A 15,297-nucleotide genomic window follows, 5' to 3' on the forward strand; every position below is an offset into this window, starting at 1 on the left:
GGGAGTAAATAACAGTATTTATTGGAACACTGTGAGGATTACGTAACATAAGACATAAAAAGCTCTTAAAACAGTGCTTGGAGCATTAAAAATACTCAATAAAAGTTAGCTGTTACATGACTCTAGAAAAAGAGGCATGACAATCCTAAAATAAGACTTTTCCTTTTGAAAATGATGCCTGCTTTTGGCCTTGGGATCTGCTGAGATGGTCGTGCAAAGCCTCAAGTTTAGTTTTCTTTCTTGGGTTTCTGAGCCATGGATTCTGGAGGATGTGGTCACTGTCCGCGCCTGAGCTGACCTGAGCCTTCTTTTCTGAAAGGGCATTTCATTTCCCTTAAGTTTTGGGAAGCCTCAGGCTGTGTCACCGTGGCCAACAGTGTGGCTTTGTCTGTTTAAATGAAGCCCTTCCTAGTGAAAAGGCTTAGATTTTGAACCCAATGCACAAAGGGGTCCACGTAAGGGAAAGTTATTGAGAAATGACAAGAGCTCTCCAAATCAAGGAGATGTTATTCATTGTGTCTCTAAAGGAGGATAGACTGCTGAAAGATGCCTCCAGCCCACACATGTGGAGCCAGTCACTGGGTGTCTGAAGTGCACATGAGAGGCTGCATTCTCTACTGTGTCTTCCATGAGGTTGACGGCTGCAAGCAAGATAGGGCAAGAGATGATTCTTGGCTTACCTACGCTGGTAGCACCCACACCAGTGGGAGAAACTAAAACTGCAAGCAGCTCTCATGCCCAGAATACTCTCAAGTCTATAAGTGTGACATAGCACTGAGCCTCTCCCCATGTGACTGTGCTCTGTCCTCCATGCAAACCCCACCCACTCAACAGCAATACTGCCTTCCAGATGGAGCTCACACATCAAGCATTGCCCATCCTTATTGCTAACTATTTGACTCACCTATGGGGGAGGAGCGGAGGGAGGCCAGGCAGGAGGGGCTGTGTCTAGGCCACCAGAAGTGGTGTCTGAACACTCTAGTCTTATCCAGACCCTGTGCCTTGGTTGGAACTCCTTTCTTGTCCCTCCTCACTCTCATACTCATGGACATCTAACACCCTGAATCCTTCTTCTTGGTTCACCTGTATCTTCACAGATTTTACCAATTGTATCTCCCAAATCCACTAACTTAGTACATTCTATTTCTAATACCATCGTGTGCAGAATACTTCCAAGAACACAGATACCCACGTAATTAAACTTTTATAAACCTCTAACTCAGTTGTTCACAATCCTGGTTGCATGGTAGAATCACCTGGATAAAAAAGAAAGACAAAGAAGGAAGGAAGGAGGGAGGGAGGGAGATAAAAAGAGGGAGAGAGGAAAGAAAGAAGGACGGAAGGAAAAAGAGAGAAAGAGAAAGAAAGAAACGGAGAACAGAAATGAACCGGTGGCTGGCCCACTCAGGAACAATCAGAAATCTATAGGAGTGGTGCCTGGTCGTTGGTTTATTTGTCAAGTTCCACCAGGCAATTCGAATGTGTGTTCAAGGTGGAGAGCCACTGCTCCAAGCAGGCATACTTCATGAACTTCTACTTAACCTACTGTGTTTATCTCCTGTAACACAGTAGGTTCCCTTCTGGTGAACACCAGGCATGATACCCTATGCTAGGCACAGCTTGGACAAGGTACACAAGGCCGCTCTTTTCAGGACACTTATGGTCTAACACTCACACACACAAACTGCAAATGTACAGTCCTTAGCTTTACAGCTAAACGTGAAGAAGTGATAAATATTGCCAAATATGCAGGATTTCTGGAAGCTCCAAGTGCTAAATATTTACAAATAGGTATTAAAATTCAAATTTCCACTGATTCGCCAAGACACACATGGGGAGACATTCCAAAGCTAGATCACCATCTGCAGAATTTACAGAGGAAATTGTGAGGAGCTGGGTCTACAATCCTGCTGCATCAGAACTAGTGAGAAGCCCACGCAAGTTAAGGGATCATTCAAGAGAAACCCACATTTGCAGACAACTTCAAGATACACAACCTTCCTAAAGTTTGCTATGGTCTACACGTTAAGAATTCCCAACTTAGGGTGTTTTCATCAGCACATCAAAGAGAAGACAGTCAGCTCAAGAGAGACCCTGTTTCTTTCACATCTTGGCCAGGCAAGGGATCTGAGGGAGAAGAGAAAATCAAATTTTATAGGACACCCAGGCAAGGCTACTGAAGGAATAAAATTAGATGAAGTAAATAGAACACTTTTTAAATTATTATTTTGGTTATAGATGGGTCTTACAGAATGGGAAGAATTTGAACATATGGAGAGGTTCATAAAGGTATTTCCAATAAAGTGAATGCCACAAGTAAAATATGGGGATGTGGGGGTAAGAAAAGTCTTGTGTTCCAAAGCAAGCAAAGATTGTTCAGTTTGCCTGAGGTTAGGGCATCTAGAAGGAAACAGGAGAGACTGCTGTATGGTATCCAGAGGAGGGTCACATCATTGCATATAAGGAGTTCCTGCCAGGTGGGAGTTCCTATAACGCCTGCACTGTGGAGCTGAGTTCCTGAACTCAACCTTTAGCAATTCTGTTCTGTAAGTCTTCCTTTCCTTGTGGCTAAAACCAGAAGGCAAGGCTTGGTACAGCCCAAAGAAGGATTATCCCATTTCATGAATGGGAAAGTCATCCCAAAATTCTTGTGAATTCCAAATATAAAAACAAAAGTGCATTCTAGCATCTTGGTCCCAAGTTTTCTGTATTCAAGGAAACGTTAGTTCGAGGCCCCAAGGAGACAATGGCATGTGTCTTATGAAAAGAAAGCTAAGAGAGGGAATAAATTCACAGTGGCTGATGCGATTTGTTTCCAAAGCTTATCACAGCGCCTGTTTCTCAAAGGGTTAAACATCTTTCTTTCGGAAGCCAAGAGAGAGCGAGCCTTGCAGGGTTTGGAAAGCAGCTGCCACTTTCCCGCAGTCGTTGCTCACAGTCCCTCGCAGCTGCGCCTGTTCTGTGTGAGGGATCGCTGCTTAGGCAGAAAGTTAACCTCTGGAATCGGGGCTCTCTCCTTGGAAGGTCCTTCTGATCTCTTTCTCTGTTCCTTGCCCTCCTCCTCCCTCTTCGCCTCCTCCCCCTCGTCCTCCTCCTGTCTTTCTTCCTCCCTCTCCTCTTCCTCCTCCTCCCCTCTCCTCCCTTTCTTCATTATAGTCACCTCTGATATTCCACTATTCCATCTCATCCCTTACTTTGAGAAGAAAGCTCCCTGGAAACCCCTCCATTTATCTCTGAGCTTCTTATTGATAAATTTGCATGGGTTTGATGGTGTGATAAAGATGTTTCAATAGCTTTGTCATATATAAAAGGCCAAACTTTATATTCCTAAATGTCAGACGCTGGTAATCATTTTGCAATTATGTGAAATTTGAATCTTTAGAGACGGATCTGATAGGTGGAAGTTGCTTTGGCCACGAAGGCTTAAAAAACATCCCTCTTAGCTGCCTCCTCTGTTAATTCCACCTGCACGTTCCTCACTTCTTCCCTTAGGGAGTGGCTGGCACCACACCTGCTTTTTCTACCTGTCGCGTAGGAGAGCAGGCATTTTATAAAAGCTGACTAGGAAGAAGCAGAAAAGTAGCCAGTTAATTAAACTAACATAAATAGCTGCAAAAATCATCCTGATATCCTAAATTGGATTCATTTTCACGTGTGTTTATAGAGAAATCCAGAATGTCTAAAAACTAATAATTGTCACAATTACTGCTATCTTCAAGTAACATCTAGCTACTTCTCTACGCTCATTACCTTGCATCCCATGGCCCCGCACTCCTGTTCATGCCTCTCCTCTGATTCTCTGCAATGCTCTCTCACCCCCACTGGATAACAAAACCACACCACCCTTAGACACATTTAAAATTCCGTACACCCAATTTGAACGGACTGTGGCTTTGGAAAATCCAGTATAAACAGCATATAAATTTCTGGGAGTGAGGGAAAGAATCCTACTCTCCTAGATGGAGAACTGGGAAGAAATCATTTAGGAAATGCAATCACCATTTTCAGTAATTATCCACAAATATCTACCCCAGGGAAGCAGAGCCACTCACAAAAGCAGGAGTTGAGACGCTTGAGTGATGGTGTCTAAGGCCAGGCAAATGCCATGAATCATGTTCAAGTTGGTTTGTTCTCTTGGGAATTGCATCTCTGAAATGCTATTTGCGGGGGTGATGGGAACACGTGTGAAATAGTCAAGTGCTGCCCATTGCCTGCCCAGCATACCCACACTCTAGTCCCTCAAAGGTGTTCTCCTCTCCTCTCCAGTGTGGATGGCGCCTCCTATGAAGTCATGCAGATCGACGTAGAAATCGAAGAGCCCAGTGACATGCCCACCACACAGCTCGTCACATGGCAGGTTGAATATCCAGGAGACATCACTTCTGACTTGGGTGTATCCAAGATCTACGTGAGCCAAAAGGACTTGATCGCTGTCATACCTCTGGCCATGGTAAGAATGTCCCTGCCTTGGGCTGTTAATGCAGAAGTCGGGGAAAGGGACCCTCAGCACTGTGACCCAAATGTGATGGGAAAGGGCAGTGAGCCGAGAACCAGGGTTGGGGAGAAACTGAACCACGAGGTCTACTGCAAATCACCAATTCTAAAAATATATTTTTCTAAATAATATTTTCAGATTATTTAGAAAATAATCAAACTCTGGATGTTAGATTTGAGTCTTCCATTATATGAAAAGTATTGGTGATTTAATAAGTGTGTTTGTATGATACAGTGTGGACTATTTAAAGGTCTCAAACACATACACCCTCAGAGACCAAAAAGATCAAGTACGTGAGTGAACATGGCAGGTCCTTCACAAACACCTGTCCTGTGTAAAAGCTCCGGCCCATGTCTGCCATGCAGGAAAGCTGAACCAGGTTCTGAATTCTTAAGATCTCCTGATTTCTCAAGAGAAGCCATAAATATAGTTTTAATGTGAAATGTCAACTTGTTCATGTTGGAACTCATTTTAAAAATAAACAAAGCACTTTACAGGAAAGAGTTGTCTAAATTGCACTCATAGGCCATCTATTTATAACCTGTAATCTGAAAGATTTAGGACCATAAGTCTGTCCACGTCTTTCCTAGGGTTTGTGGAACAGAGATGGGCTTTCATCCCTGGAAGGACCAGCCCCTGGTTTCTACGCCACATAATACATTGCCTGTGGGAGACTAATCCCCCATGTTCACCTCAACAAAACACACAACACCTTGTATAGCCCTGCCTTTCCGTGAGACTCTTCTGGAGCCCCTACAAAGGAATAATATGTTTCCTTAATGTGAATTTTCACAATGGAAATGCTTGGGCACGTTAGTCTGCCGATAATAATGTGAGCTTTCTCCTGTTACAGAAGTACTTTTACTGTCAGAAGTGAAGTGTGAGTTGACCTATCCATTGACTGCCTGGTCTCTCTCCCTCACCATCTATTAGAAACTATTGACAAGTGTTATTATGCAGTGATGAAAAAAAATCAGGAATCAATCTTTCAGCGAAAGGTACCATGGACAGTTGCCTAGTGACGACAAGTTAGTTATTATGCTGTTCGTTAGGAGATGTAAAGGTGTTTGGGTACTTCTGTTGATAAGGACTCTTATTAACTATTTCTTTTATTTTAAAGGCACCAAGCCTCCCTTGGTACATTATTTCACGTGTGACGGTCGCTCTCCTTCATTTAGGCTATTAGTGGTTCTATTACTAGGGATGGCAAGACCATTTGTCTTGAATAAGTAATTATTTGAATTTGCTCCTTTTCAGCACCTTTGGTCTGATGAGCTTTTAGCAGTTCTCTGAGCAGCTTCTGTTGTTTTGCTGAGCATGGGCCAGTAGACTGTTTTCTGCACTCAGCATTTCTCCCACCTAGAATGTGCCTAGTGCGCCTGTTGCCTGTTCCAAACTCCGTTGTTCTTCACGACCCACAGAAATCCCCACTCTCACAGGAGCCCCTCTCTCTGCCCTCACGGGTCTCTGAAACTGTTCTCATCAGCCTTTCTTGCTATGATAAGATGTAATGCTATAAGATTGTATAATGGCAGAGCTAGAAAGAATCTCAGCTAAGACCTAGTTGACCTTTTATCAGTTGGGAATTAAATTTGACTGAAAGCAAGAGAGCTCCCCACTCACCCACTCCACTCTACTACCATGGCCAATGGTGGCTTAAGTACAAATGTGTTTTGTTTTTTTTTTCCGTGTAAAGGAACTCCTAATGGTGATGGTCTAGGGCTATTGTGATGCCTCATGCCATCTGGAGCCCAGGTTCCATCTTTATTTCTGCTTCAGCTGCCGAGGACATGGATTCCATCCTCATGGTTACCTCATAGTCCAAGATGGCTGCTGGAATGCCAGCCAGCATATCCGTATTCTGCAGACCAGAAAAAGTAAGAAATGTGGAAATCAAACAGGGTCAGTTCCTTTTCCCTTTCAAGAAGCCTTCACAAGAATCCAACACAATGTTTCTGGTTACATCCAATTGTGAAAAACTTAGTCACGTGGCCCTACCTAGTTGGAGGGATGGCTGGTAAATCTATTTTTTAGCATGGCACATACTCAGATTCTGTTTTAAGGAATGAGCAGTACTTTCCACATGAGGAAACTGAAGCTATTGGTCTTTGTGAGCCTCCTAGGAAGCAAAATAACACAACTCAATCATGGTCTCTACTGACTAGCTATGCAACCATACTTAATCTCACTGTGCCTTGGTTTCCTCATCTATAAAGGGAGGAAGGAGATAATTCCTACTGACAAGACTGTTGTAAGGCTAAAGTGATAACTCAAGAGTGCTTGGAAGAGTGCCCAGTCCAGAGCTAGCTACTATGAGTGCTAGCTATTATGATGACCATTTCATTACTGAATGCGAAGTATAAACCATACACTGGCAGTGATGTTGCAAATTCTTTCAGGAAAGGGACGTGGTCCCAGCCCCCATATTTTGCAATGTAAGACGAGTGCTAGGCAGTGTGTAGACGCTTGCTGATTCTTGAACTGAGTGGAAAGAATTGGATTAAAACACTTTGGGTCTGATGAGTTTTTCCTAATACTCTCTGACCATCTTCCCCTGGAAATAAGTCTCCTGACTCCCCATCTTCTGTACTGAGAGTGTTCTGAGTCTGCTTTTCAGAGAAATGCTTCATGTCACCTTTGACTTGTCGGTGAAAGAATTTTTGCCGTTTTAGTGGGGTTACCGTCCTCAAATAGACCTTTTGCTGTTTCATTTTTACTTTGTTTTTGGTCATTGCATGTTCATTGAGAGGAATTTGAAAGGAATCTGATGTCCGTGCAACTATTTATCTATTGATTTGTGTCACAAACTCTCGACCTGGAGAAAGAGGAGGAAGGCCAGCTCACTGGGACTGTGACGAGGGAGGAGAGAGCGCCTTGAGCTGCGAGCAGGGTCACACTGGGGCTTCTACGCTGAAGGAAGGAGGTGGATCTGTGAATGCGATGGGACGCCCCTGGAAGGCTCTCAGCAGGGGAGTCACGTGGACTGATTCCTGCCTTAGAAGAACACTGTGCAGAGAGTGGATTTGGGAGAATAAGTGGGGCATCAGGGAAGTAGGGCCTGTACTCTGGCTGCTGTAAAATAACCGTGATCTAATGAGCTTGGCATTTCCTTGTCCCCACCTTCCTGTCTGAATGTGGGCAGCCTGGGGCCTCTCAGGTGGCTCCAGGGGGTTAGGACATAGCATCCCTCTGTCCTGTTGCTGAGTAACCCCAAAGATATTGACCTCATCCCTATGGCTCCAGATGAATAACAAGCGTGTCCATGTGGCAGCCAGCAGGAACAGGCCAAGGGGGCAGGAGGAGGATGTGTTCCTCTGCGTGGAGGGCATGACCCTTCTCTGAATACTCTGAGCTCCCATCAGCCCACGAGCTCAGCCGAGTGACCACATCTGGCTGCAAGGGATGCTGGGAGAGTGAACTTTACCCCAGGAGCCCGTGTGTCCAGCTACAAGTATATTACGGGGGAAGAAGGAAGGATTGCATATGGGGTAACACTGATGCTATCCTGGACCGCCCAGTTGACCATGGTCATAGCCGTGGAGAAGAGAGAGGTGAACTGTCTTAGGATACTTCCTAGTGGGCAGATGATAGTACTTACCAATGCATTGGATACAGGGGTGAAGGAAAGATGGGAATAAAAGATGAGTTCTAGTGTTAGGCCCTACCCAGAAGTTCCCTACATAATCTCCATGATACCACCACACAAACTTAAAATGTTTGAGATTTTCTATTATAAAATATCCTATGCTTTACATTTTTGTACAAAAATCTTTGCACACGTCTCTGATTGATTCCCTGAGGTAAACTGTTAGAAATAAATTTGAATCAAAGGATGTGAATCAAAGGATATGCAGTATTGTGATATTTTTTGATAACGGTCCCCAAACTGCCTTCTAGAAAGTTTAACCAATTTACTGTTGCACCTGCTGTGTATCATGGTACCCATTTCCCTGCAGCTTCACCAACACAGAATATTAAAATTAATAAACAGGCAATTTACTGAGCAAAAGTTATATCTCAGTGTTGCCTTAATTTGCCCTTTTATGGTTACGTTCTATATTTCCGTAATAAACATTTGTTCTTAGTGCACTTTCTTTTCCTATTGGGAATTCAACTTATTATTATTTTGTCATAAAAAAGTCTTTTTTTTATTGTGGTAAAAAATGCAACATTAAATTTACCATCTTAACCACTTTTAACTGTAAGATTCATTCGTGTTAAAAATATTCACCTTGTTGTGCAACAGATCTCTGGAACTTTCTCATGTTGCAACCCTGAAACTCCACACCCACGCATAACTCCTTCCCTCTCTCCTCCCCCCAGCCCTTGGCAACCCCCTTCTACTTTCTGTTTCTATTTTGATTGACATATTGCTGGCATTCTTCCTGATTTATCATTTGCCTTCTAATCTCACAGGTCATAGTTTTCAGCATGCAGAAGTTTTGGGGGATTTGTTTAATTTTTAGGTAGTCAAATCCATTGATCTAGTCCATAATGGAAATCCCTTCTCTCCTCCTAATTATGACCAAGAGGGAAAAACATGCCTGCTTTATTTGTTTTTGTAAAATCGCCAAATACTAAAATATCCACACACAGCACACTTGAATAGGTAGAACTACAGTATTCAAAAAATAATGGTGAAAGTAAATGCAGTTGTTATACTATTATTAAGGATTTGAGATCAATTTGCGGTGAGGCTGGTGGCCCCTCCCTCCTTGGTGTGATGTATAATTCCGTCTCCAGGAAAGCTTGGAAATGAGATGCAGTTAAGCACTTACATTCAAAGCTAATTTTCCAAAAGACATTTATTTCTTCCTCAATATTTTGCATATTTTTTCTTGAAGTCTATGGCCTTAAAAGCTTTCTTGCTTTTTTTAATCCATTCATGTTCTTTCATGAGTTTGATTACATTATTTTTTTCTTTTCAGAAAATGATGGCTTACTATCTCGTAGGTAAATATATTTTTGTCCTTAGGGAGAAAATTCCGAGGAAAAGGTCATCAAATGTGCATTAACATTAATTGAGTTAGTGCAAGTCAGTGTCTGATTCTGGGGAGCAGTGTTTGCATTTCATAGAAGAGTTGGAACACATCTTTCTGCGGGGGATAGGAGGCCCGGTTTCTCAAGGATCTTCAACATTCTTCTCTCTAACTGCTTCCCGAGTTCTGGTTAAAACCAGTACTTTGAGCTTCTGCCAGGATTCAGAGATAACGACAATTATCAACTGATGTTTATCAATATGAATATCATACCAGCTGATCCTTTAAAGATATCAACACGTGCTCTTCCTCTTCATTTTAAAATAAAGCAAACGTTATTTCGTTCCCATTGGCGCTGGCGGTTCAGGTGTTGTTGCTGTGGTTGCTGTTGTGAGTTGGGAAACAGACGTGGATGACTCAGCTCTCCTGTGGGTTGTAAGAACACGTCCTCCTCCCATGTTGGGCCCCTGATGAGGTTCTCATTTTGCTTTGTGTCTCGGCCTTGACTACCAAGCTGTAGTTAATAGAATTGAGTTGGGACTTGACATAAAACTTAATCAGGAGATACAGTTAGGATAGACAATTATTCTCCTTGAAAATAATCAGAGGAGAACTCCTACCCTAATGAGAGATTTGGCGATGGTGACATTCTGTGATATTTACAATGACTTGAGGGTACAGACGTGCCTGCCAGACCCAGCCCTGCAGATCCTTGGGGAACAAGCAGAGAGTTTCTAAACAAAATCAAAGAGTCACATGTGCCATGTGCTCTTTGTGAAGTGCAATTTGGTATCACATTTTGAGCTTTTCCTCAAACACGACACTAATGGGAGCACAGATGCATCTCAGCACTCTCTCTGTATTGCGCACCAACCATGCCACCTCCCCCAAGGAGTCTCCCTTGATCCTCACAGTCAGACGTGATCCTTGTTGATTCTTCTGTTCTGTCCACTCTGTGATTTCCTTGTGAACAGTGAGGACAGTGAACAGCGAGTCAGGAGACTGAGACATTCTTGACACATTTTGCTGGTTGAGACCATCCCACTGGGAGCCATAATAGGCAAGAGCCATGCGAAGATGATGGGGTGACCTGAGCTCAGTGTGTCCTTTTATGTCCCCTCCAAGTCCTTCCTCACTTCATCTCATTGCTTGAACCCCACCTAACCTCTCCAGTCTCCAAGCCCTCTTCCAAAGCAGAAACAGCTAGATTCCAAGGCACCACTTCTGACTTACCATTTATGCCATACTCAGATTCTGTCTTCTCGTCAGCTTGAGTAAGAGTCTCCAGACCTAGACAACCAGAAGTGGGAGCTATGCAGCGTACACTCTGCCAGACCCTTCACTTACTTGATTGAATGCTGAGTTCTTTTCTTATATGATTCTTGGGATTACAAGAAGGTAATCATTATATAACCTCTTTCGTCCTTGTCTTGTTTGCGTCTTCTTAAACCTTACTGATCAAGGCATGTTCTCCTAAATCTATGACTCAGAATATTCCATTTCTGTACACCTACCAGACAAAACTCACCCACATTTTTATCACCATATAATTTACTTTTGTAATGCTTCTGATGAAATGCATTTTAAATAAGCTTTCCTGAATCTAATACATTTCTCTCCTTAAAAAAAAATGAACTTCCTTTTCATCAGCCACGCACTCCCCTAATCTTTAGAACCTTCAGGACTTAATCTCCTGGAACATTCATGGTGATTATCTCCTCTCTACGCTGTGATTGCCATCAATCCATGTCCTCTTCATGTTTGTACACCTGGCGGAAGGCCCGGTGCCAGCTTGTAGTAGATGCCCAGAGAACACTCTTACCACCCATTGTCGAGTAAATGGGTCTGTGACTAGGGTAACCCTGAGCCATTTGTGTCCCATCAGCCTTTTTTGTTTTGTTTTGTTTTGTTTTTTTGTGAGGAAGATCAGCCCTGAGCTAACATCCATGCTAATCCTCCTCTTTTTGCTGAGGAAGACCGGCTCTGAGCTAACATCTATTGCCAATCCTCCTCCTTTTTTTTCCCCCAAAGCCCCAGTAGATAGTTATATGTCATAGTTGCGCGTCCTTCCAGTTGCTGTATGTGGGACGCGGCCTCAGCATGGCCGGAGAAGCGGCGCGTCGGTGCGCGCCCGGGATCTGAACGGGGGTGCCAGCAGTGGAGCGCGCGCACTTAACCGCCAAGCCCCGGGGCCGGCCCCAGTCTCCCATCAGCTTTGACATCAGCACAGGTAACGTGCCGTGACAGTCAACTATTGAGATCAGAACTTGAGAAAAGGCCCCCAAATTATGGAAGGAAACTATCTTTCCTGGCTCCAATAATGAAATTGCTTTTTATTTTTGGCATAAAAGATTCTTGGTTCTTTTTAGTTGTGGTATTCTTTTCCTGTGTCAGCTTGTTAATTATTATGCCAGATACCCTCTGTTGTTTTACTCAGACCTTTTTGAAAATTCAGTCACACTGCATAGCACACGCTACTTTCGTTTTTATACTTTCTCAACCAAGTGCAAATTAAGAAGTTGCAACAGCCCTTGAGAAAAATCTCTGCTCCAAGATGTATTCTTGCTCTGTGTGTTTGTTGAGTAGCCAGGGCTGCCCCAAACAGCATTCACAATAATGACACCAAATACTTACTGTTTATTACATACCAGGCATGGCACTGTGTACCTCCTTATGTACATTAACTCATCTAATTCCTACAGTGACCCAGTGAAGTTGGGACTGCACTTATCCCCAGTTCACAGATGGATGAGGGCACACAGCTTGAAGAATGGCCCCAAGTGACCCAGCTGAGCAGCTGAGCTGGAATTAGATTCTGGATGGATGGGCTCCAGAGTCTGTGCTCGCAACCAGTCCACTGCACTGCCCTCATAAGTGAAATCAGAGAGTTTAGGCTGTTGATCAAGTCAAGATGCAAAAGGATCTTTGGAAAATGCAAATGCAAAAAAGCACACTCATAAAAATGTGAAATTGAGAAGTCTTGCTGAAATAGGAAAAGTCACCTGAAAATGAATTATTTATTATGCACAAAGCCACTGCCTTTTCTTTTCAGCCCACTCTGCCACCTTTGATGCTCCCTAATGAGCCACCCTCTCCAGAGGTGATTTATAATGAGGCAGCAGCAGCCGAACCTCAGGGCTTTAAAGGTACACGGTACAAACAAATCAGGAGAGTCATTGCTATTGTTGTTTGTGGTGTTGTTATTACAGCCTTGGCTATTGTACAAGTAGTCGCTATTAGGGAACAAATGCTCATGATGTAACTCATTTTGTAGGCACCACAGAGAGGCAACCCCTGCAGGTAACATTTACTGAGCTCCCACGATATGCCAGGCGCTGGCCTTTGTCTCGAGGATATAACAGAGCTCACACCCCACTCAGGAGAGGCAGATGGTAAATAAGTCAAAAATAATGGAGCAAGATGAATTCAGAATTGATCTATGCTTGGAAGGAAATAAAACAGGATGTTGTGAGGTGAGCTCTAAGAGACTGAGGCATCACTTCAGAGGTGACATATGAGCTGGGACAGAATGCCAAGATGGATCCAACGTGGGAAGACCCGAGACGAGCTGGCTTTCCAGGCATAAGGAAAAATGGATGCCAAGGCCCAAAGCAGGGGCAAGCTTGGTGTGCTTTAGACGGAAAACGTCCAGTGAGCCTGAGGAACAGTGAGTGGAGGAGATGAGGTCAGAGGAGGCAGGCTCTGGGTTGTGTAGACCCTCAACAGCCATGTGATGTGCGGTAGGATTTCTGATTCACTATGTTTAAATCTGATCTGATTCATAATCTATTTTTAAAGTGTCACTCTGAATACTATGAGGAGAAATTTGGGAGAATCAACAATAGAAAGACCATATTGGGGGCTGTTTTGATGGTCCAGGTGGGAAGGGATGAGAACTTGGACTAGGGTGATGATGGCGATATTGAAGATGATACTGAAGACGAATAGAAGGTCTCGGATGTACTTTCTAAGTATAGGATCAGGACTTGCTTATAGACAGAACAAGGAGTTTGTTTGAATGGAAGAGACCGAATATAGTCTAGATTAGACAGTACTGTCCAATAGAACTTTCTGAGATGACACAAATGCTCTATTATCTGTTGTTGTTAATGCCATGGAGTCAATTGGACCCTGTGTCCAGCAGAATGGAACCCTACTTGGTCTGTTTGCACCATCCTCTCACCATCTGGTACCATATCAGACAATGCTCCACTGCTATTTGTAGGGTTTCCATTGCCAATTTTTTTGAAAGTGGGTGGCCAGGTCCTTCTTCCTAGTCTATCTTAGTCTGGAAGCTCTGCTGAAAACTGTCCACCAGGGGTGACCCTGCTGGTATTTGACATACTGGTAACATAGCTTTCAGCATCACAGCAACACTCAGCCTCCACAGTATGACAACCGACAGATGGGTGGTGTGGTTCCCTGACCAGGAAACAAACCCGGGCCATGACAGTGAGAGCCTGAAACTTACCTACTAGACCACCAAGGCTGGCTTCTATGATCTGAGCCAACCAATATGGCAGCCACAGCCATATGTGGTTATTGAGGTCTGGAAATGTGGCTAGTATCATTGAGGAACTGATTTTTTTATGTAATTTAATTAATTTAAATTTAAGTAGCCATATGTGCTAGTGGCTATTAGGTTAAGCAGTACAGCTCGAAGTTTTGGCTTGGGAAACTGAGGGGGCAGTCCCGCTGTTTTCTGAGATGGTGGTCTGTATGTTCGCTACTTGCTCTGTAGACCCACTCTCCACTCTTCTGCACCCTGCACTATGCCCTTGGACGCCTTCCTGTATGGATTGCCTCAAATGGGGTGCCTTGTCCCCTGGCTTCTGGTTGGGTTCAGTTAATGGAAGGTAGTGGAAGAAGATCAGACAGAGGGTGAAGAGGAAGGTTGGATGTTTATTCCCTAATTCCTTCTCTGATAGACCACATTTTCTCGGTGGCTGTGTTGCTCTGTCAAAAGCGCCAGCTCCTGTCAGTCAACTCTCTCATGAAGTAACAGCAGCAGCACCAGTTGTGGTGTTTGTGTTGCAAATACAAGCAGTGGTGTCAATCTGAACTCACAGTTCTCCCATTCAGGTGCCTTCTATGTATAGGTAAAAGTATCCAAATGCACCATTATGTTTTATAGTATAGTTCCTGCCCCAAAATTTATGTATTGAAATACATATTATTTTATTATAACTATTTGCTTTTATTTTTCCTTTATAATTCAGTTAAGACATTACATTGATTTTTTTTAAGCATGCGTGTTGGTAGGTTATATTCATTATGATTCTTATTTCAGGATAATAAAGCCAGCACTACTTAATTTGTTATATCAATCTTTGTTACATCAAAGGAGCATTAGCTCAGATAGAGTTGAAAACAATGGGGCTGGCAAATATTTTCTCTGAAGGCACAGACAGAAAATATTTTCAGTTTTGCAGGCCATGCAGTCTTGGTTGCAACAATTCAGCCTTGCCTGGTAGCTCAAATGCAGCCATAATACAGAAGCAAATGCACATGGCTGAGTTCCAGTAAAACTATTGATGGATGCTGAAATTTGAATTTCATGTAATTTACACGTCACAAAAAAGTATGTTTCTTTTGATTTTTTTCATCCATTTATAAATATAAAAACTATTCTAAGCTGCAGGCTGTGCAAAAATACAGCTTTCAGGCCATAATTTGCCAATCCCTAGTCTCATGTAGACAGAGCCTTTTCTTGTTCTTGTCTCAGTTTGTCCCCCTGGAGGTTGAGAACAACCCCCCTACACGGTCCAGTCATGATATAAAGCTTGACCTCCTTGAATGAAGGGTTCCCTAAAAATAAAAACA

General features: G+C 43.3%; 1 protein-coding gene across 1 annotated transcript in view; it reads left to right on the forward strand.

The window, feature by feature from the left end:
• TMEM132D (transmembrane protein 132D) overlaps positions 1–15,297 on the forward strand; it is a 604,918-nt gene that overhangs the window by 402,301 nt on the left and 187,320 nt on the right. Inside the window, exon 4 of the mRNA XM_058531233.1 lies at positions 4,267–4,450. Within this exon, the coding sequence (XP_058387216.1) occupies positions 4,267–4,450 (184 nt within the window). The remainder of the gene's footprint in view (positions 1–4,266; positions 4,451–15,297) is intronic.

Source organism: Diceros bicornis, chromosome 35 (genome assembly GCF_020826845.1).
Source record: "Diceros bicornis minor isolate mBicDic1 chromosome 35, mDicBic1.mat.cur, whole genome shotgun sequence".
In the NCBI taxonomy this organism is placed as follows: domain Eukaryota; kingdom Metazoa; phylum Chordata; class Mammalia; order Perissodactyla; family Rhinocerotidae; genus Diceros; species Diceros bicornis.